Source organism: Lepidochelys kempii, chromosome 14, assembly GCF_965140285.1.
Source record: "Lepidochelys kempii isolate rLepKem1 chromosome 14, rLepKem1.hap1, whole genome shotgun sequence".
Classification (NCBI taxonomy): domain Eukaryota; kingdom Metazoa; phylum Chordata; order Testudines; family Cheloniidae; genus Lepidochelys; species Lepidochelys kempii.
Window position 1 is genome coordinate 37,628,838 of NC_136393.1, and position 20,242 is coordinate 37,649,079.

A 20,242-nucleotide genomic window follows, 5' to 3' on the forward strand; every position below is an offset into this window, starting at 1 on the left:
GTTGCCACACATATATTACCAGGACAATAATGACCAGAAAATTATGAGTTTTCATATGATACCTCACAAGTAAGGCTACATTTTAGTCACAGGGGTTTTTTTTAGTAAAAGTAATGAACAGGTCACGGGCAGTAAACAAAAATTCGCAGCCTGTGACGTGTCCATGACTTGTACTATATACCCCTGACTAAATCTTGGGCAGGAGTAGTCCAGAACCCCTGCTGGTTCTGGGGTTGGTGGGGCTGGCAGGCTCCCTACCCGGCTCCTTGTGGCTCCCCGTAAGTGGCGACACGTCCCTCCCTCAGCTCCTAGCTCCGCGCGCTGCCCCCGCTCCAGCGCTGGCTCCGCAGCTCCCATTGTCGGGAACCGCAGCCAATGGGAGCTGCGGGGGCGGTGTCTGCAGGCGGAGGCAGTGCACGGAGCTAGGAGCTGAGGGAGCGAGGGACATGTCGCTGCTTCTGGGGAGCCCACCCCTGAGGTAAGCGCTGCCCCTCACCCCCTCCTGTGCGACAACCCCTAGCACTGAGTCCCCTCCCAGACAAAAACTCCTACTGCTGCTGATGGGGGGAGTGGGGAGCGAGACTGCCCCAGCAGCGGCTGGTGTGGCTGGCCCAGGGGCTGCCTGAATTGCTCAGGCGGCCCCCGGGCCAGCTGCACCGGCTGCTGCAGAAGTCACAAAGGTCCTGGAAAGTCACGGAATCTGTGACTTCCGTGACAAACTCGCAGCCTCACTTACAAGTCATACTTTGAACAAAGATTATTACAATAGTGTGTAGGGTGTGAATGCAGAGCTGTATTCTGTCACACGATTACACCGCGTCGCCCAGGGCAGATGGAGGGCCCAGGGCTCCCCACAGCGGCCTGGACTCCCTGGGCAGCAGGCTGGCTCTGCCTTCTGGCCTGGCCAGGGGACGGGCCCCTGGGGGGAAGAGGAGGAGCAGAGGTGGGGCCACTGAGAGGGGCCGGCTGGGAAGAGGCTGGTGCTGCAGGCAGGGGTCGCGAAGTGCAGCCCCTGCTTGCGTTGCTCCGCGCCTGCCTGATGCTTGCATTTTGGCGGGGCAATGCAGCTCACTGCCCCTCAAACTACGCTCATGTTAAGAAGTGGATGGGCCTGGCCCACCCACTGTGAAAAGTAAGGGGACCGTGGCCTCCTGGTCCCCCCATTCCAGCACCCCTGTCTCCATTCCCCTGATTATCCTATTAGGTCTTCTCTGTACCTATTGCAGTTTAAATTAATCTTTCTGGAACATGGGAGACGAGAACTCTACACAGTATGCCAGATGAGATCTTACCAGTGCCTTGTGCAATGTCATTAATACTTCTCAGCCTTTGCTGGAAATGCCTCGGCTAATACGTTGTAAGATCATATGATCATCCTCACTGAAAACCAACGCAAAATGCGAATTTAGCTTCTGGGCTATACTGTAGCTTATCTTTAATCTCTTTCCCATCCACAGTGCATAGTGGGCCTACCACTTCCTTCCTTATTCTCTTTTCATTTATGTAACTAAAAAACCACTCAGTATTTGTTTTATTTCATTTGGCAAGAGCTAATTCCGCGTCACTCTCAGCAATTCTCACTTTATTCGAACATTTTTCTATCTTCCTTGATGTAGCTTTCTTTGCTCGTCATTTTCCCTTTCCATATTGGTGGTTATCCAGCCAGCCAGGTCTGGAGCCTTTCCCTACAAGTTTCCCCCCCTTGTTTGGGATGTAAATTTCAGCTAGCTTTTGTACAGTTGGGCCAAAGAAATTCCAAGCTGCTTTTCCATTTCAGTCCTTGCGAACGTCAGTCCAGCGACTTCTTTAACTAATTCCCTTAATTTCCCAGTCTGCCCTCTTGCAACCTAGACCTTGCTCCCTCTGCTCTGTGATGCAAGTGCCTTGCACCAGCCCTTTACCTGGCACAATTTTTCCCTGGCAGTGATCACTGAATAATTAAAAAAGAGAAAAGTTGCAAAATTTGTACAAAGCCTTTATAAAGGCACAGAAATGGCCCTACTTTTCATGCCCCAATAGTGCATTGAATGGATGAACTATGCCGTGAGTGACAGCATCGCTTTCATTAGCATTCACCAATCCCACTGTCACGTACTTTGCTTTGTGTCTCTCTCCTTTTCACTGCCCTTCACTTTAATTAACTACGGCTCCCATCTATCAGTCTCCGACCCTACAGGCAGCTAGAGTTCTTCTGGATCACTGAGGACCATGACAAACAGGTGTCAAATCCTTGTGGCAATGCGATTGGCTTCTGTATCTCCATCTCTCCCTGGTAGCCTGTTGTGGTTTGGACACTCCAGAGTATGCATTAGAAGGTCTGCGGGAAGCTGGGATTTGGCCAGGGCCATGGAGATGAGGATGTCAGAGGCTACAAGGGAAAATTGCAGGGTCCCCAGTGGGACATTCCCCTCTTGTCTCAGGGACAGAGCCTGAGCTGAGATCCCGTCCCCACTCGGAACCAAGGGTGGATTCTCTCCCCAGTGAAAGAGACCAGCAGGAAAGTATAGATCAGAACCTTGTTATCAGCGTCGAAAAATGTCACCTGCCTCTGTTCATAGTCCAGAGAAACACGGATCTTCTGGGGGCTGTAGCTCATGGACAGGAAGGTTGTTGGGCAGGTGAGAGCTCGGTACTGGCCCTCCCACTGTCGCACAGCCCAGATCCCCCCCTCAGGATTCAGGATGATCTCTCCCTTCCTCCTCACAGACTCTCTGGCCACCCCCACGGCCCACCGTCCCCCATCTCCCACGTCCACCTCCCAGAAATGTCTCCCCGAGGTGAATCCCTCACAGCCCAGCACACAGAGAATAAAATCAAATCTCTTGGGATTATCAGGGAGATCCTGCTGTGTGTTTCCCCATCTCACGCATTTCCGATCTGCAGACACGATGAGCCTGGGATGAGCCGTGTCTGGATCCAGAGTCACATTCGCTGGGGAGAGAGAGAGCATCCGAGCGTTAGGGGCAGAGCTCAGATCTGGGGGAGGCTGGGACCATTTCTCACACTCCCCAGCAGCCCCGTTCTGGCTGGGACAGTCCCTAGTTTTCTGTCTTTCTGTCCTGGGTCCCAGGGAATTGCCTCTGTGCTGGGGCTGAGCCAGGATTTCACTGCAGTTCCCTCCTTCCAGACACTAAAGATGCTGTTACAGCTGCTGTTGTGGTTGCAGAGCTTGGCTCTCTGTCTTTTTCCTATTACCTCTCCCTGGACAGGTCTTGCAAGTTCTTTCTACCTCTCCACAACCTATATACTGGTTTCAAGGAAGATTTTAATCAACTGTCAATAAGTTCACTCCATTTTTTAAAATACGATTTTGTGCAGCACTAGACCCGTCCACTCATGGCACTAAAACTGTTACAAACATGGGGGAATTAGCCTGTGAGCATTATAAATGTCACTTTCCAGACAAGGTTTCCCCATACATAGAATCAGAGAATCGTAGGACTGGAAGGGACCTCGAGAGCAGTGGCGTAGCCAGGTGGAGAAAACAGGGGGAGCAGAGATAACAAGGGTACCACCCGCTTGTACTCACCCGGTGGCGCTCCGGGTCTTCGGCGTCGGGTCCTTCACTCGCTCCGGTCTTCGGCGGCACTGAAGGACCCCCCCCGCCACCGAAGACTGGAGCGAGTGAAGGACCCGACGCGGAAGAGCTGCTGAAGACCCGGAGCGCCGCCTGACCGGCTGCCAAAGACCCGGAGCACCGCTGGGTGAGTAAAAATTAAAAAGGTGCCAAGACATTAAAAAGGCCCCACTTGTGCTCGGTGTGGGAGTGGCCGCTGCCCCACTCCCCCCATAGCTACGCTACTGCTCAAGCGGTCGTCTAGTCCAGCCCCCTGCACTCGTGGCAGGACTAAGTATTATCTAGACCATCCCTGACAGGTGTTTGTCCAACCTACTCTTAAAAATCCCCAGCAGCCCCAGTTTTTCCTCATGTCCAAATTAACATGTTTGCACTCGGGTGTGCATAATGTTAATTTAAGGGACATGCTAACGTCGGCACATTGGTACCTAAGATGCTGTAGACCAGTGGTTTTCAACCTGTGGACCACAGGCCACTGGGGGTCTGCAGACTATGTCTAAAGCATCCGTGAAAGGTCGTCATTACCATAGACCAGTGGTTTTCAACCTGTGCCCACAAACCCTGGGGGCCTGCAGACTATGTCTGAGATTTCCAAAGAGGTCCGCACTTCCATTTGAAATTTTTTAGAGGTCCGCAAGTGAAAAAAGGTTGAAAACCGCATCTGGGCTGTGTTTGCATAGGAATGGTCAAACGACCATGTGATACAGATCCACCAGATGGTATGTTCCATTAAAGAAAAGGTCACACAGCCATTTTCAGTGTACATGTTCATTACAAACACCCAGTTTTATTTTATTTCTACATCAGCAGTTTCACCAACCTCTAATTTCATCCTTCTAATTTTCTTCAAATAATTTTTTTTTAAAGACACATTCAGGGGACCCAGGTGCAATGTTGGATAAAATAACCATTGGATAAATGTTTAATGCTCTAGCTTTTCGCTGAAAAAAGACGGTCAACATGGTCTGTCTGGGGTATCGTGCCCCCCCCGCCTCCCAATCCTCAGTCACAGTGAGTGCCCAGCACAGGATTCCCCAGGCAGGGAGAATCAATCTCTACCTGTCACAGCAACCCCCTTCTCATTCACATGTTGAGCCTAGTTTGAGATGAGTTGGGTCTCTGATCCCAGAAAGGTTTTTCCACAATCACTGAGAATCTGAGGCCCAAATCCCTGTAAAACTCACCCTTTGTATGTGTTTTTGTTACACCCTGTGGCAGAGACAATTCCCATTCTCTCTTCAGTTCAGATGACAGCATGTCTAGAGTGAGGAGAAGGGGAGAGAGAGATGAGATTTCGGGCTGTCATGTTTATGGCCAGCTTTCTGCTATTAATTGACACAACTGTTCTTTAATTTTGAAACCCAAGCAGAAGGAAGGGGGTTGAGAGACAGAAGAAGGTTGAGAAATGAAGACATACAGGAAGAATTTCTAGGAAGGGCAAAGTATAATTAAACAGAATCAGGAATATTCTGGGAACACTTTGCATAATGAGGGGCCTGATTCTCATTTGCTCTGAGGACCCTTTGTATGGCTCTGACAGTGTAAAGAGGCCTTTACACACTTTAAAGCCCCTTCATACTGTCAGTCCGTAAAGGTGTTATAAATAACCGTAAAGGTGTTAGTGTAAATAAAGACCAGGCCTTATATCACTCGGTCCATCCAAGGATTTCAGGTGAACACTCTGCTCACACAGGGTCTGATTTTCAAGGGCTCTGTGCACCCACAGCTCTAACTGAAGTCAATGGGACGCGCTGGTGCTCAGCACTGCTGTATATCAGGCCCTCAGTGTTTGTTACATGTAGGGATCTGGAAGCATTTTAATACATCCACCAGTTGCACATCAGATCCACACCCTCCTGTGGGGACTGGAATGATTGTAATTGTCATTTTGAAGATGGGGACACTGAGGCAGGGAGAGGCTGATTTGGCGAAGGAGGTTAAGTCCATTAATGGTTATTGGCCAGGATGGGTAAGGAATGCTGTCCCTAGCCTCTGTTTGTCAGAGGGTGGAGATGGATGGCAGGAGAGAGATCACTTGATCATGACCTGTTAGGTTCACTCCCTCTGGGGCACCTGGCATTGGGCACTGTCGGCAGACAGGATACTGGGCTAGATGGACCTTTGGTCTGACCCAGACTGGCCATTCTTATGTTCTTATGAAGGTCGCACAGCGAGTCAATAGCAGAGCTGGAACAGAGCCCAGCAATCCCGACTCCCAGACTGCTGCACTATCTTTAGATATATTTCCTTTCTCTTTGTTATTAAATAGCAGTTTGGGGGGCTCTTGTCTCCATTTATAAACAGGATGAAGCCATAACTGAATGTTGTCAGGAGAATGTGACATGGCTCCCTTCACCTGGATTCTGTTTTTCTCATTACTTAGAAGAAATTTCTTAATGGAAAAAGGAATCACATTTGTATCATTATTGATTGTGAACAATAATTTATTTTTGCTTGGAAATTCCCCAGCCCTTTGCCCCCTGATTCAGGAGCTGTGTTTGAAAGTTAGGCTCTGGTTTATTTCAGTTTGATGTAAGCATCTAATCATAAGTAATCAGCTGGAGCCCATCACCTCCCAAAAGCACAGGTTTCAGCTTCCTCACTAGACCTTAGTACCTTTGAATTTCCTCAGAGTAGCCTTCAGGGCAATATTTTGCTGACACCAAAAATCAAGTTTGATTTCCAGCTTAGGAGAAATCTCCTCTGGCTGCTGGAACTTCCTTTTTTCACATCTAGAGAGCAACAAACTTTTTCCGGTTAACAAGCATTTTATTTTACTATGAAAATACTGAGCTGTGGGGCCTAGAGACAGAATTTCTCTGTGTGTCCCAGCCACAGAGCAGTTATATCCCAGCCAGTGGCAGTTCAAACTTTCCCCCTGGTGTCCCATGAATGTGCTTCAACCTGGCCCAGTGGGACCAGCTTTAGGGATAGGAAGGGAGTTCGATCCCCATGTGCAATTGACTCTTTGTCCTCTGTGCTTTGGTGGCCAACAGGTTCCCATATGTCTGCTAGTCACTCGGCTGTGGGCACCTGTCCACCTGGGTCTGGACTGAGATCAACTCCCCTCTCACCAGCCCATTCCTTAGGTTTCCAAATTGTCATCAAGACTTTTATTTGCTCCTGACCCTGGGCCCTACAGAACTCAAACCCCCAAGAGGTGAAAGGCTCATACTCCATTCCACAGGCCTGGGACATCTCCCCCACCCTGGGAAGGCAGGTGATCAGATAATACTGTTCACAGGCGCCAATTTTACAAAGCGCCGGGGGGCACTCGCCCCCTGGCTCTGCCCCAGGCCCCGCCCCGACTCCACCCCTTACCCCAAGGCCCCACCCCACCCCGCCTCTTCCCACCCAGTTCCGCCCCCTCCCCCACGCATGCCATGTCCTCGCTCCTCCTCCTCCCTCCCAGAGCCTCCCATATGTCACAAAACAGCTGATTGGGGCAGGCGGAGGCGTGGGGAGGGATGGGGAGTTGCTGATCCGTGGGGTCCACCGGTGGGCGGGAGACACTGGTGAGGACGGGGAGAGCTGATGGCGGGCTGCCGGTGGGTGTTCAGCACCCACCATTTTTTCCCCATGGGTACTCCAGCCCCAGAGCACCCACGGAATCGGCGCCTATGATACTGTTAGCTTTGCATGAAATGCAGGAACCCCAGGTTTCTATTAAACAGAGGGAGAGGCCTACTCCATGTGTCACCTTGCCCCACTTTGCTGTTGGGCCTGGAGGTGATTTTTTGGTAACGTGGTGTCCCAGCCTGTTCCTAGAATAATGAAGTACAAAGGCAATTGAGAAGGAGCCATCTACCTGTTCAAGGTGCATCTGATGCCCTATAGGGGAAACAGAGAGAAACAGGAAGTTCAGTTCCATGCACCATGCATTGGGGCTCTCTCCTGCTCTGGACAGGACTCGCTGTGCCATCATACGCTGAGCTCCCGACATGCTTCACTGGAGTTTGTGACTTTCCAAATTCAACTATGAATACCTGGATAAACAGGCCAGGTTTTCAGCAGCAACCACCGGATAGTCCCATGGAATAACGCAAGCAAGTTATAGTGAAATGGAAGCTCTGGTACAGCTAAAATGGATTATCACCTTGTCTACACTGAAGTGCTACGGCGGCAAAGCTGTATTGTTTTAAATGTAGACATACCCTGATTTAAAAGCAATATTGTAAAGTGCTCTAAAATCCACAAGAAGACTCTGATTTTACTTTAGATGTATTGTCAAAGGAATTCACATTAATTAGCGGCATGATGAAAGATTCTACTAGTCCATGTAAAGTAATCATGCTCCTCAACCATATCCTGAACAATTTGACTGATTGTGATCAAAGGAAAGCAAGTTTCTGGGACATTTGGCCGAGAGGTTCCTGACTCCCAGAGCCCCTACCAGGAATTGCATAGCATCTTTAGTGTCATGTAACTTCTTTGTGCAGTTAGGCAATATGAGTGGTCAGCGCAGAGAGGAGAATACGTGTGTGGATGGTGTTGGAGGAGTGCAAGGGATGTTGGGGTTGGGAGGATGCAGGGTCGGGGTTTGGCCTCTTTGCCAGCCTTTGGGGGTGTGTTGTGGCGCAACTGTTGAGGGGCCAGCTGTTTTATGACCCCTGAGTCAGGAAATAAGGAATTGTCCTCAAACAGATCTTCGCTCTGGGAGCTCAGAAGAGCTGACAGAGTACAACCATAAATGGGGGAAATTGACCACCTTCCCCTCCAGTGACATACCTGTTTGAGGAAGGGAAGGGGAGGGTTCTGTGGCCAGGGTAATTATTGCCAGTGAGCCAGAGTCAGGGGAGGGGGTTGATACAAATAAATTTCCCGGTGTGGCTCTAACACAGGCTCACCTGCAGGAATTCCCTCACCGGCTGCTGACACTTCTTATCCATCTCACCGATCAGCTCACTGAGATGGGAAATCTCCTCGGAGAGTTTGGCGACCTTTTCGTCCTGAATCTTCGCAATCTCCTTCTTCAGCTCTTCCAGTAATGCCAGCAGGGGTCGCTCTTGTTCCTTCAGAAACTGGCGCAGTTGCTCAAATTCAGACACAATCTTCTGCCTCTCGGCTTCCGTCTTTTCCTTTAGTGAACAATGACAAATCAGGAAAGGGCAGGTCAGAGTTTTGGAGACAATCAGGGTGAGTTTGTGCCAGAAGCACCCTAAAAGTGTGTGTGTGGGGGGCCCCACCGGCACTTGAACCATGGCCTGCCTCCCAGGCCGCCTCTTCCCCCTGAGACCCTACCCTTGCACTGCCTGTTACCCCCAGACCCCACCCTCGCACCATCCCTTGCCCCGCTCCCGTGCCGCCTATTCCCCTCAAAACCCCACTCTTGGCTCACTCCTTTCTGCCCCCTCCCCCAATCACTTGCCCCTATGGCTGATAAAAAGTGATGGGGCCATTGCCCCCTGATCACCCCGTTCCAGTGCCCTTGAGATGTGCAGGAGGGAAAATTCACCACAACCTCTAAAATTCAGCTTAAGATATTGCCTTAGAAATTTTCCCTATGGATGAGAGAGAAGATTTTCCTAGAGACCCCCCCCCAGCCAGCCCCATTTTCTGTTTATCATGTCTGTTATCTGGCATGATTAGAAATTCTTTTGCACTGGCCCCTGACAACCCAAGTCTATCAATAGAAAGGGCAGAAGGGGGTAGGACTCAGAATTCCCCGGGCAGACATCCATGAGGAGAAAAACCACAACACACAAAAACAACATTTAAATGGGTCAATGGTGCTATCCTGACAACAGTTACTCACACATACACACATGCACACAGAGAGAGCAACAACTCACCGAGAGCTGTGACACACAAAACAGACATGCACAAAAGTGTGCACACACAGAAACACAATTACAGAGAGATAGGGACACACACACTATCTCCCGTAGCACCACATGGCCACAGAGGAAAAACATACACTCCTCCATAATGCCACAGCAAAATATACCCTCAAAGATTGTTACCCCAAATAATAACTACTGGTTAATGACAATGGGACCTACCAGGAATTCCTGCAATTTCCTCTCTTCAGACTGTCTACATTTTGTGAGCTTTTCTTTCTCTTCCTTCAGCATTAGCAAATGGGTTTGGAATTGATCCTGAGAGGGAAGAAAAAGACTTGGTGTGGTTTTTTTTTTGCTTTGGCAGGAGTGGGCAGGGGTCTATTCCCACCATGGGAAAGAAAAAACAGCATTGCTGGAATTTAGTCTTTGATGAAACTCTTTCTAATGTGTCTCCATTGGCAGGAGGAAATAAAGCCAATTCCCTGAAAGCCCACTGGCTGGAGATGCTGGGTTAAGCCCTAGAATAAATTGCCTAGGGAGGCTGTGGAATCTCCATCATTGGAGATTTTTAAGAACAGGTTAGACAAACACCTGTCAGGGATGGTCTAGTTAATACTTAGTCCTGCCTTGAGTGCAGGGGACTGGACTAGACGACCTCTCAAAGTCCCTTCCAGTCCTACGATTCTATGATTCTCTCCAGCGATTCCCTTAGATCCTCTCACCAGGCAGTAATATTGACAGTGATCATTCTCGGCTGCCCAGTGCACAGCAGCAAGGGGCCCTGCACCCAGCGCTGCTCTGGCTTTGAGTGATCCGGATGGTTTGGTCCTCATAAATGAGTTTACCCTTGTTGGGATGGAAGTGAGTGATACAGACAAAAGGGGGGCAGTTCTGGGTTCGATCACAGCCCCTGTGTAACTGTAAGGCTCTAGAAACATGATCAATCTGTTCATCTCCTGAGTAAGGGGATGACATGGGGCAAGCAGAGTGAGTGTTCACCAACCCCTGGTTCATAGGGACCTGCTGAGGACATGCAGGAATGTGGCTGGGGCGCCCTGCACTCTGCCTTTTCTCAGCTGCCACAATCACCGATGGAAGCAGGGTGTAATGTAAGAGCAGCCCCCGGGGCTGGGGATCCAGGCAGGGCCCCTGGAGAAGCAGATATTCTCAGGAGGTGGAAAGATGTCATATAGCCACCTCTGCCCCCACTCTGACCCTGTGCTGAGCTCAGCTCTGTTGGGGGTGGAGAGTGAAGGACTGTGATCTATTTAAGGCACGGTGTGTACGTACCCTGCAGAGCATGTTCCGAACATAGGCAGCAGATGGGACAGGCCACTCCGAGTTTCTTTCCTACCTCCCCTTGGTCTTTGGCCATCCTGAAAGGCTGTAAATATTTGCGTGGGGGGGGGGGCGGTGAGCGGGCAGGGACCTACTTGCAGATTTGGCTGGTCTATTATTGAATCATAATAATAATGAAGAGTGCAGTCGTGTAGCTTTTCTCACTCCCAGAGGCAGTACTGAAGGAAAGCATGTTCCCTGCCCTCCTTTCTGTCTGCACCTTCCCTCCAGACTAGAACAAAGGGATGTGTGCGCGCAGAACTGCAGTAAGAAGAAAAGGAGGACTTGTGGCACCTTAGAGACTAACCAATTTATTTGAGCATAAGCTTTCGTGAGCTACAGCTCACTTCATCGGATGCATACTGTGGAAAGTGTAGAAGATCTTTTTATATACACACAAAGCATGAAAAAATACCTCCCCCCACCCCACTCTCCTGCTGGTAATAGCTTATCTAAAGTGATCACTCTCCTTACAATGTGTATGATAATCAAGTTGGGCCATTTCCAGCACAAAGCCAGGATTTCTCACCCCCCCGCCCCACACAAACCCACTCTTCTGCTGGTAATAGCTTATCTAAAGTGACCACTCTCCTTACAATGTGTATGATAATCAAGGTGGGCCATTTCCAGCACAAATCCAGGGTTTAACAAGAATGTCTGGGGGGGGGTAGGAAAAAACAAGGGGAAATAGGTTACCTTGCATAATGACTTAGCCACTCCCAGTCTCTATTCAAGCCTAAGTTAATTGTATCCAATTTGCAAATGAATTCCAATTCAAAAGTTTCTCGCTGGAGTCTGGATTTGAAGTTTTTATGTTGTAATATAGCAACTTTCATGTCTGTAATCGTGTGACCAGAGAGATTGAAGTGTTCTCCGACTGGTTTATGAATGTTATAATTCTTGACATCTGATTTGTGTCCATTTATTCTTTTACGTAGAGACTGTTCAGTTTGACCAATGTACATGGCAGAGGGGCATTGCTGGCACATGATGGCATATATCACATTGGTGGATGTGCAGGTGAACGAGCCTCTGATGGTGTGGCTGATGTTATTAGGCCCTGTGATGGTGTCCCCTGAATAGATATGTGGGCACAGTTGGCAACGGGCTTTGTTGCAAGGATAGGTTCCTGGGTTAGTGGTTCTGTTGTGTGGTATGTGGTTGCTGGTGAGTATTTGCTTCAGGTTGGGGGGCTGTCTGTAGGCAAGGACTGGCCTGTCTCCCAAGATTTGTGAGAGTGTTGGGTCATCCTTCAGGATAGGTTGTAGATCCTTAATAATGCGTTGGAGGGGTTTTAGTTGGGGGCTGAAGGTGACGGCTAGTGGCGTTCTGTTATTTTCTTTGTTAGGCCTGTCCTGTAGTAGGTGACTTCTGGGAACTCTTCTGGCTCTATCAATCTGTTTCTTCACTTCCGCAGGTGGGTATTGTAGTTGTAAGAATGCTTGATAGAGATCTTGTAGGTGTTTGTCTCTGTCCGAGGGGTTGGAGCAAATGCGGTTGTATCGCAGAGCTTGGCTGTAGACGATGGATCGTGTGGTGTGGTCAGGGTGAAAGCTGGAGGCATGTAGGTAGGAATAGCGGTCAGTAGGTTTCCGCTATAGGGTGGTGTTTACGTGACCATCGTTTATTAGCACTGTAGTGTCCAGGAAGTGGATCTCTTGTGTGGACTGGACCAGGCTGAGGTTGATGGTGGGATGGAAATTGTTGAAATCATGGTGGAATTCCTCAAGGGCTTCTTTTCCATGGGTCCAGATGATGAAGATGTCATCAATATAGCGCAAGTAGAGTAGGGGCTTTAGGGGACGAGAGCTGAGGAAGCGTTGTTCTAAGTCAGCCATAAAAATGTTGGCATACTGTGGGGCCGTGCAGGTACCCATAGCGGTGTCGCTGATCTGAAGGTATACATTGTCCCCAAATGTAAAATAGTTATGGGTAAGGACAAAGTCACAAAGTTCAGCCACCAGGTTAGCCGTGACATTATCGGGGATAGTGTTCTTGACGGGTTGTAGTCCATCTTTGTGTGGAATGTTGGTGTAGAGGGCTTCTACATCCATAGTGGCCAGGATAGTGTTTTCTGGAAGGTCACCGATGGATTATAGTTTCCTCAGGAAGTCAGTGGTGTCTCGAAGGTAGCTGGGAGTGCTGGTAGCGTAGGGCCTGAGGAGGGAGTCTACATAGCCAGACAATCCTGCTGTCAGGGTGCCAATGCCTGAGATGATGGGGCGCCCAGGATTTCCAGGTTTATGGATCTTGGGTAGTAGATAGAATATCCCAGGTCGGTGTTCCAGGGGTGTGTCTGTGCGGATTTGATCTTGTGCTTTTTCAGGGAGTTTCTTGAGCAAATGCTGTAGTTGCTTTTGGTAACTCTCAGTGGGATCAGAGGGTAATGGCTTGTAGAAAGTGGTGTTGGAGAGCTGCCGAACAGCCTCTTGTTCATATTCCGACCTATTCATGATGACAATAGCACCTTCTTTGTCAGCCTTTTTGATTATGATGTCAGAGTTGTTTCTGAGGCTGTGGATGGCATTGTGTTCCGCACGGTTGAGATTATGGGGCAAGTGATGCTGCTTTTCCACAATTTCAGCCCGTGCCCGTCGGCGGAAGCACTCTCTGTAGGAGTCCAGTCTGCTGTTTTGACCTTCAGGAGGAGTCCACCTAGACTCCTTCTTTTTGTAGTGTTGGTAGGGAGGTCTCTGTGGATTAGTATGTTGTTCAGAGGTATGCTGGAAATATTCCTTGAGTCGGAGATGTCGAAAATAGGATTCTAGGTCACCACAGAACTGTATCATATTCGTGGGGGTGGAGGGGGAGAAGGAGAGGCCCCGAGATAGGACAGCTGCTTCTGCTGGGCTGCGAGTATAGTTGGATAGGTTAACAATATTGGTGGGTGGGTTGAGGGAACCATTGCTGTGGCCCCTTGTGGCATGTAGTACTTTAGAAAGTTTAGTGTCCTTTTTCTTTTGTAGAGAAGCAAAGTGTGTGTTGTAAATGGCTTGTCTAGTTTTAGTAAAGTCCAGCCACGAGGAAGCTTGTGTGGAAGGTTGGTTTTTTATGAGAGTATCCATTTTTGAGAGCTCATTCTTAATCTTTCCCTGTTTGCTGTAGAGGATGTTGATCAGGTGATTCTGCACTCCCAGCTATCTTCGAGACACCACTGACTTCCTGAGGAAACTACAATCCATTGGTGATCTTCCTGATAACACCATCCTGGCCACTATGGATGTAGAAGCCCTCTACACCAACATTCCACACAAAGATGGACTACAAGCCGTCAAGAACACTATCCCCGATAATGTCACGGCTAACCTGGTGGCTGAACTTTGTGACTTTGTCCTTACCCATAACTATTTTACATTTGGGGACAATGTATACCTTCAGATCAGCGGCACTGCTATGGGTACCCGCACGGCCCCACAGTATGCCAACATTTTTATGGCTGACTTAGAACAACGCTTCCTCAGCTCTCGTCCTCTAACGCCCCTACTCTACTTGCACTATATTGATGACATCTTCATCATCTGGACCCATGGAAAAGAAGCCCTTGAGGAATTCCACCATGATTTCAACAATTTCCATCCCACCATCAACCTCAGCCTGGTCCAGTCCACACAAGAGATCCACTTCCTGGACACTACAGTGCTAATAAACGATGGTCACGTAAACACCACCCTATAGCGGAAACCTACTGACCGCTATTCCTACCTACATGCCTCCAGCTTTCACCCTGACCACACCACACGATCCATCGTCTACAGCCAAGCTCTGCGATACAACCGCATTTGCTCCAACCCCTCGGACAGAGACAAACACCTACAAGATCTCTATCAAGCATTCTTACAACTACAATACCCACCTGCGGAAGTGAAGAAACAGATTGATAGAGCCAGAAGAGTTCCCAGAAGTTACCTACTACAGGACAGGCCTAACAAAGAAAATAACAGAACGCCACTAGCCGTCACCTTCAGCCCCCAACTAAAACCCCTCCAACGCATTATTAAGGATCTACAACCTATCCTGAAGGATGACCCAACACTCTCACAAATCTTGGGAGACAGGCCAGTCCTTGCCTACAGACAGCCCCCCAACCTGAAGCAAATACTCACCAGCAACCACATACCACACAACAGAACCACTAACCCAGGAACCTATCCTTGCAACAAAGCCCATTGCCAACTGTGCCCACATATCTATTCAGGGGACACCATCACAGGGCCTAATAACATCAGCCACACTATCAGAGGCTCGTTCACCTGCACATCCACCAATGTGATATATGCCATCATGTGCCAGCAATGCCCCTCTGCCATGTACATTGGTCAAACTGGACAGTCTCTACGTAAAAGAATAAATGGACACAAATCAGATGTCAAGAATTATAACATTCATAAACCAGTCGGAGAACACTTCAATCTCTCTGGTCACACGATTTCAGAGTGAAAGTTGCTACATTACAACAAAAAAACTTCAAATCCAGACTCCAGCGAGAAACTGTTGAATTGGAATTCATTTGCAAATTGGATACAATTAACTTAGGCTTGAATAGAGACTGGGAGTGGCTAAGTCATTATGCAAGGTAACCTATTTCCCCTTGTTTTTTCCTACCCCCCTCCCCCAGACGTTCTTGTTAAACCCTGGATTTGTGCTGGAAATGGCCCACCTTGATTATCATATACATTGTAAGGAGAGTGGTCACTTTAGATAAGCTATTACCAGCAGGAGAGTGGGTTTGTGTTGGGGGGAGGGGGTGGGTGGGTGAGAAAACCTGGATTTGTGTTGGAAATGGCCCAACTTGATTATCATACACATTATAAGGAGAGTGATCACTTTAGATAAGCTATTACCAGCAGGAGAGTGGGGTGGGAGGAGGTATTTTTTCATGCTTTGTGTGTATATAAAAAGATCTTCTACACTTTCCACAGTATGCATCCGATGAAGTGAGCTGTAGCTCACGAAAGCTTATGCTCAAATAAATTGGTTAGTCTCTAAGGTGCCACAAGTACTCCTTTTCTTTTTGCGAATACAGACTAACATGGCTGTTACTCTGAAAACTGCAGTAAGGTAAGCCAGGACTCTATTCTAGACAACTTAGAGAGCTTCATTCACCAGCATGCTGGATCTTTCTGCCCTTGCTCTCATGGCCCAGCCCTTGCATTAGAGATGACCCCCCTGCTCCAGCACTTGGAATGCTGGGTGCACCCCCTTCTTCTAGTGTACCAGATCCAGCAGCATGGGGCCCTTCTGCCACTCAGGAATAGCCACAAAGGTGCCACACGCCCCAGGAACAGCAGGGAAGGCAGCAGGTCCTCAGAGTCAGGGGAGCAGCTGGGCCCCATCAAATGCTCCCCGCAGCAGTCAGGGTTTATCTGCTTGGGAGAATTGGTTGGATCTAGTTAGCTCTTCCCCTGATGACACACCTGGAGCCCCCTGCTGGGGTGTGGTTGATGGGGACCCCAGAGCAGTAGGTCTTGGAGTTAACACCCTCTTTGGATTGATGGATCAGTTCTAGCCCCTTGGAGCTATTGTCTCAGGCTCTCTGCAAACTCAGGCAAGCCTTGCCATATCACTTATGCTTGGTTCTCATTTCCAAGCTATTCTTTGCAAGAATGAAGGCCAGGAGCTTACTTTTTGGTGGTTTTGTTGAGACTGGAAATTGAAGGTGTGATGCAAGCGGGTGACTCCAGGAGCTAGGGTCCTTATGCCTGTGCCTTAATCCAGCCCCATATGTGCTCCATGCAGCAGAGGGAGGACTGCTGTGTTCATCATGAAGGTGAATGCCCTGCTTGAAGTGCCTGGGCTGTCAGGGATGTGTTGGGAGCAGCTCATTCCCCCTCCATTCCCGGCCTGGCAGCAGAAACTGCCTCACTGTGAGCTCAGGTGACCATCTCTCCCTAATGAATAGTGCAGGGTTGGCAGGCTGGGACAGCACCTGCCCAGAGGGAGGAACCTGCAGGGGAGAGATTTGGATGGAGCTAGAGACTAGGGGAAAAAATGTAGGAAATTAGGGGACTCTGTGGCTTCTAGAATGACTCCAAAAAGACTCTAGATGCCCTGGGAGCAAAGTTCAGATTAGACTGCAAATGAAAGGACCAAATGAACCCAGATCCAGAGTGTTTCCTACCTGATATTTCTGGGCAGCCTCCTTCATGAGCAGCACCGTGTGAGATCTGTGCTCGGGGGATTTCTCGCAAACCACACACACGGCTTCCCCGTCCTCTTCGCAGAACAGGTTGAGTTTCTCCTGGTGTTTCTTGCACAGATTCCATTCTTTAACTATTTCTGTTAATCTTGCCAGGTCCCAGTTGGGCCGGAGATTCTCCTTCTGGATCCGAGCTCTGCACATGGGACAGCACAAAGGGTCATAGTCCCCTTTTGTCCATGTGTCACAGTGCTGAGAGATGCAGTCCCGGCAGAAGTTGTGCCCACAGTCTACGCTCACCGGCTCCGTGAAATAGTTTCTGCAGATGGGACATTTGGTTTCCTCTTGGAGTCCCTGTTCAGAAGTCCCTGAAGCCATGGCAGCGCGGAGCTGGGCTTCCATTCTCTCTGCCTTCTGCTCCAGATCAGAAGTGATTCTGCTGATAATGAAAGGTCCCTGCCTGATCTGCTATCAGCTGCTCTCCAGCACAGGAGCAGAAGGTGCAGAAAAAGGAGGGGGTGGGAGAAGGAATAGAGGAAAGATAAGAAAATAAGGAAGTTTGACCTACATGGGGCGAGGGGGAGAAGGAATGCGAGGGGAAGGGGGTAGAGAAATAAAAAGGGAATGGAAAGAAAAGGCGGGGGGAGGATAAAGTAAGTGGGTGATGAATATGAAAAGAAACAAATTTAGGCTGCTCTTCATCTGAAACGAGTGTGTCTCAGACACATACAGATTTGCACTGAAATAACCAGTGGGGGGAATTAAACCCATATAGTTGTGTCAGTGACAGTCGTGTGCGTCGGTCCGGCCTGGCTGTGCTGCATTAGATGCTGAACAGTCTAACATCCCCATCCCAGGGACTGCCAGACTTACAATCACTTCCTGGCTTAATATCAGAGGCATCCTGTGACCTGGGAACAAGTTGTGTCCTACTTGCTGTGGGCTGATTCTGTCAGTATTTTCTCCCGACTTCACCTGGAACATGAAGATTTCTGTACAGAGCGACCCTTGAACCGAAGGGTGATTTTTTTTGCGGTAAGTTTTATGACTTTTCTGAGTCGACAGTTCACATCCACGCCCGTTTCCAGACTCCAGTAAAGCCTCAGAAAAACAGATTTTGGTTTTAAATTTTCAAAACAACAAGAAGAAAAGGCAAAGGAACAATTTGTAGCCCATACAGAGAAAATGTAACTAACACCACACACAGCTTTTTTCAAGGGAGTCAGTGTGTTTTGCCATGACTAAGACCTAGCAGAGAGGGGACACATAGCAGAGAGGAGAATGTGTTTGTTTTGGAGATGATTAATCATTTACTAATCTGACCCCATGACTTGCTCTGGGGACAAGCCTGAATTCCACAGAGATGGGTAAATCTCCCCAGTTGTAAGTAACAGGGACATGTTTGCTCCAGCAGAGATATCACATATGTCCTGTGTTAATGAGCACAGTAGCATGTGACCCTGTCTTTAGAGGTTATATCCTAATGCCCAGACACAAGGGAAAAGAAATAACTTTGCCCACATGTAAGCGGGGAATGGTCCAGCTATTGCGGGGAAGAACTTTCCTGGCTTATACACCGCCCTGGTGGAATGGGCTAGCGAAAGGATCTCAGTCCTCGCTCCCACTCTCTCTACCCAGAGGCCTGCCTGACCTTGAGGGATCCCCTTCCATTCTAGTCCCAGTAACCCTGACAAGGCTGGGTCCAGGATTCCTGGGGGGGCTCGACCCCCAACCTTGTCGTGGTCACTTAGGGCAGGGGCTAGGGTGTCCCCACTCTGGGGTGCTCTCTCTGCACTGGACACTTCCCTGACCCACTGATCATTACATACAGTTCAAAGCAAATACAATTTAAATCATTACATACAGTTCAAAGCAAATACAAATACAAACAGCAATCAATGAAAGAAAAAAAAGGAAAAAATGGGAAAGGTTAAAAGAAAACACACGTCACCCTGCTCTGTGGCACGGGGAAACCAGAAACAGCCATCTCTGGAATGTCAGGGCAGTTCACAGTCTGTGCCCCACATGTCCCAGGCCTCCTGTCGGGGCCCTGGCTGCGCTGCGGGATGCTGCACGTCGGACACTTGCTCTGGCGGTGGCAGCAGTGCCGGATTAACACGTAAGATAACTAAGCTACATCTTAGGGCCTTGCAATATGAGGGGCCTCTAAAAAAGAAAAAACTGACTCGTTTCAAATATTATCAAAATCACTTGATAAATAAAGGTTTCAGAGTAACAGCCGTGTTAGTCTGTATTCGCAAAAAGAAGAGGAGTACTTGTGGCACCTTAGAGACTAACATTGTAGGGAGAGTGGTCGCTTTGGATAAGCTATTACCAGCAGGAGAGTGAGTTTTTGTGTGTGTGTTTTTTTGAAAAAAGGGGGTGGGGGGGGTGAGAAAACCTGTATTTGTGCTGGAAATGGCTCACCTTGATTTTCATATACATTGTAGGGAGAGTGGTCACTTTGGATAAGCTATTACCAGCAGGAGAGTGAGTTTGTGTGTGGTTTTTGGAGGGGGGTGGGGGGGTGAGAAAACCTGGATTTGTGCTGGAAATGGCCCACCTTGATTATCATACACATTTTAAAGAGAGTGGTCACTTTGGATGGGCTATTACCAGCAGGAGAGTGAGTTTGTGTGTGTGTGTGGGGGGGGGGGGGGGGGCGGAGGGTGAGAAAACCTGGATTTGTGCTGGAAATGGCCCAACTTGATGATCACTTTAGATAAGCTATTACCAGCAGAGAGTGGGGTGGGAGGAGGTATTGTTTCATGGTCTCTGTGTATATATAATGTCTTCTGCAGTTTCCACAGTATGCATCCGATGAAGTGAGCTGTAGCTCACGAAAACTTATGCTGAAATAAATTGGTTAGTCTCTAAGGTGCCACAAGTACTCCTTTTCTTTATTCTATACCTCAGAGGTTATGGGCACACACGTGAGATCCCTGTTCGAATCCTTTTTTTATCCCCCTCAGGCAGAGGGGTTGGGTGCCCTAACCACTTGGCTAAAGGTTATAAAGGAGAATACCACCTCTTCTAGCATCCACACCCCCGCCATTTGTGTGGAGTGAGGCAGATGCCTAACTCCATCTTGCAAAAAACGACTTAGGTGCCTAAGTTGCCCGACTCCAGGAAAGGGGTTCCCGGCTGTGGATCAGAAGCAGAAAGAAGCACCCCCCAGCAGCCCAGGCCCAGAAGGCTCTGAACTTGGAGAGAGGGGCAGGGGTTTTAGGACACGCTACTCTGGTTGGCATCTCCTCTTGGTTAGCATAGGTGACTCCCTGCCTAGCTTGGAAGCTTTTATGCTGTCCATTCTTAGCACCTATCTCTCTCCCCGTTCATTGTGTAGGGATTCTGAGCGCCTAACTCAGGATTTGTGGATCCCAGTGTGGTTCCAGTGATTTTCCAGGT

The 20,242-nt window shown here is 48.9% G+C and overlaps 1 protein-coding gene across 1 annotated transcript; it reads right to left on the reverse strand.

Moving 5' to 3' along the window:
• Positions 1 to 1,920: 1,920 nt before the first annotated feature.
• On the reverse strand, positions 1,921 to 17,505 carry LOC140898400 (zinc finger protein RFP). Its single transcript, XM_073312203.1, has 7 exons — positions 16,817 to 17,505; positions 9,580 to 9,675; positions 8,425 to 8,655; positions 7,386 to 7,408; positions 6,194 to 6,309; positions 4,762 to 4,836; positions 1,921 to 2,931 (listed from the first exon to the last, which is right to left on the reverse strand). Exons 1-7 carry the CDS (start codon positions 17,234 to 17,236, stop codon positions 2,417 to 2,419), a joined length of 1,476 nt encoding a protein of 491 aa, XP_073168304.1. The 5' UTR covers positions 17,237 to 17,505; the 3' UTR covers positions 1,921 to 2,416.
• Positions 17,506 to 20,242: the final 2,737 nt, after the last annotated feature.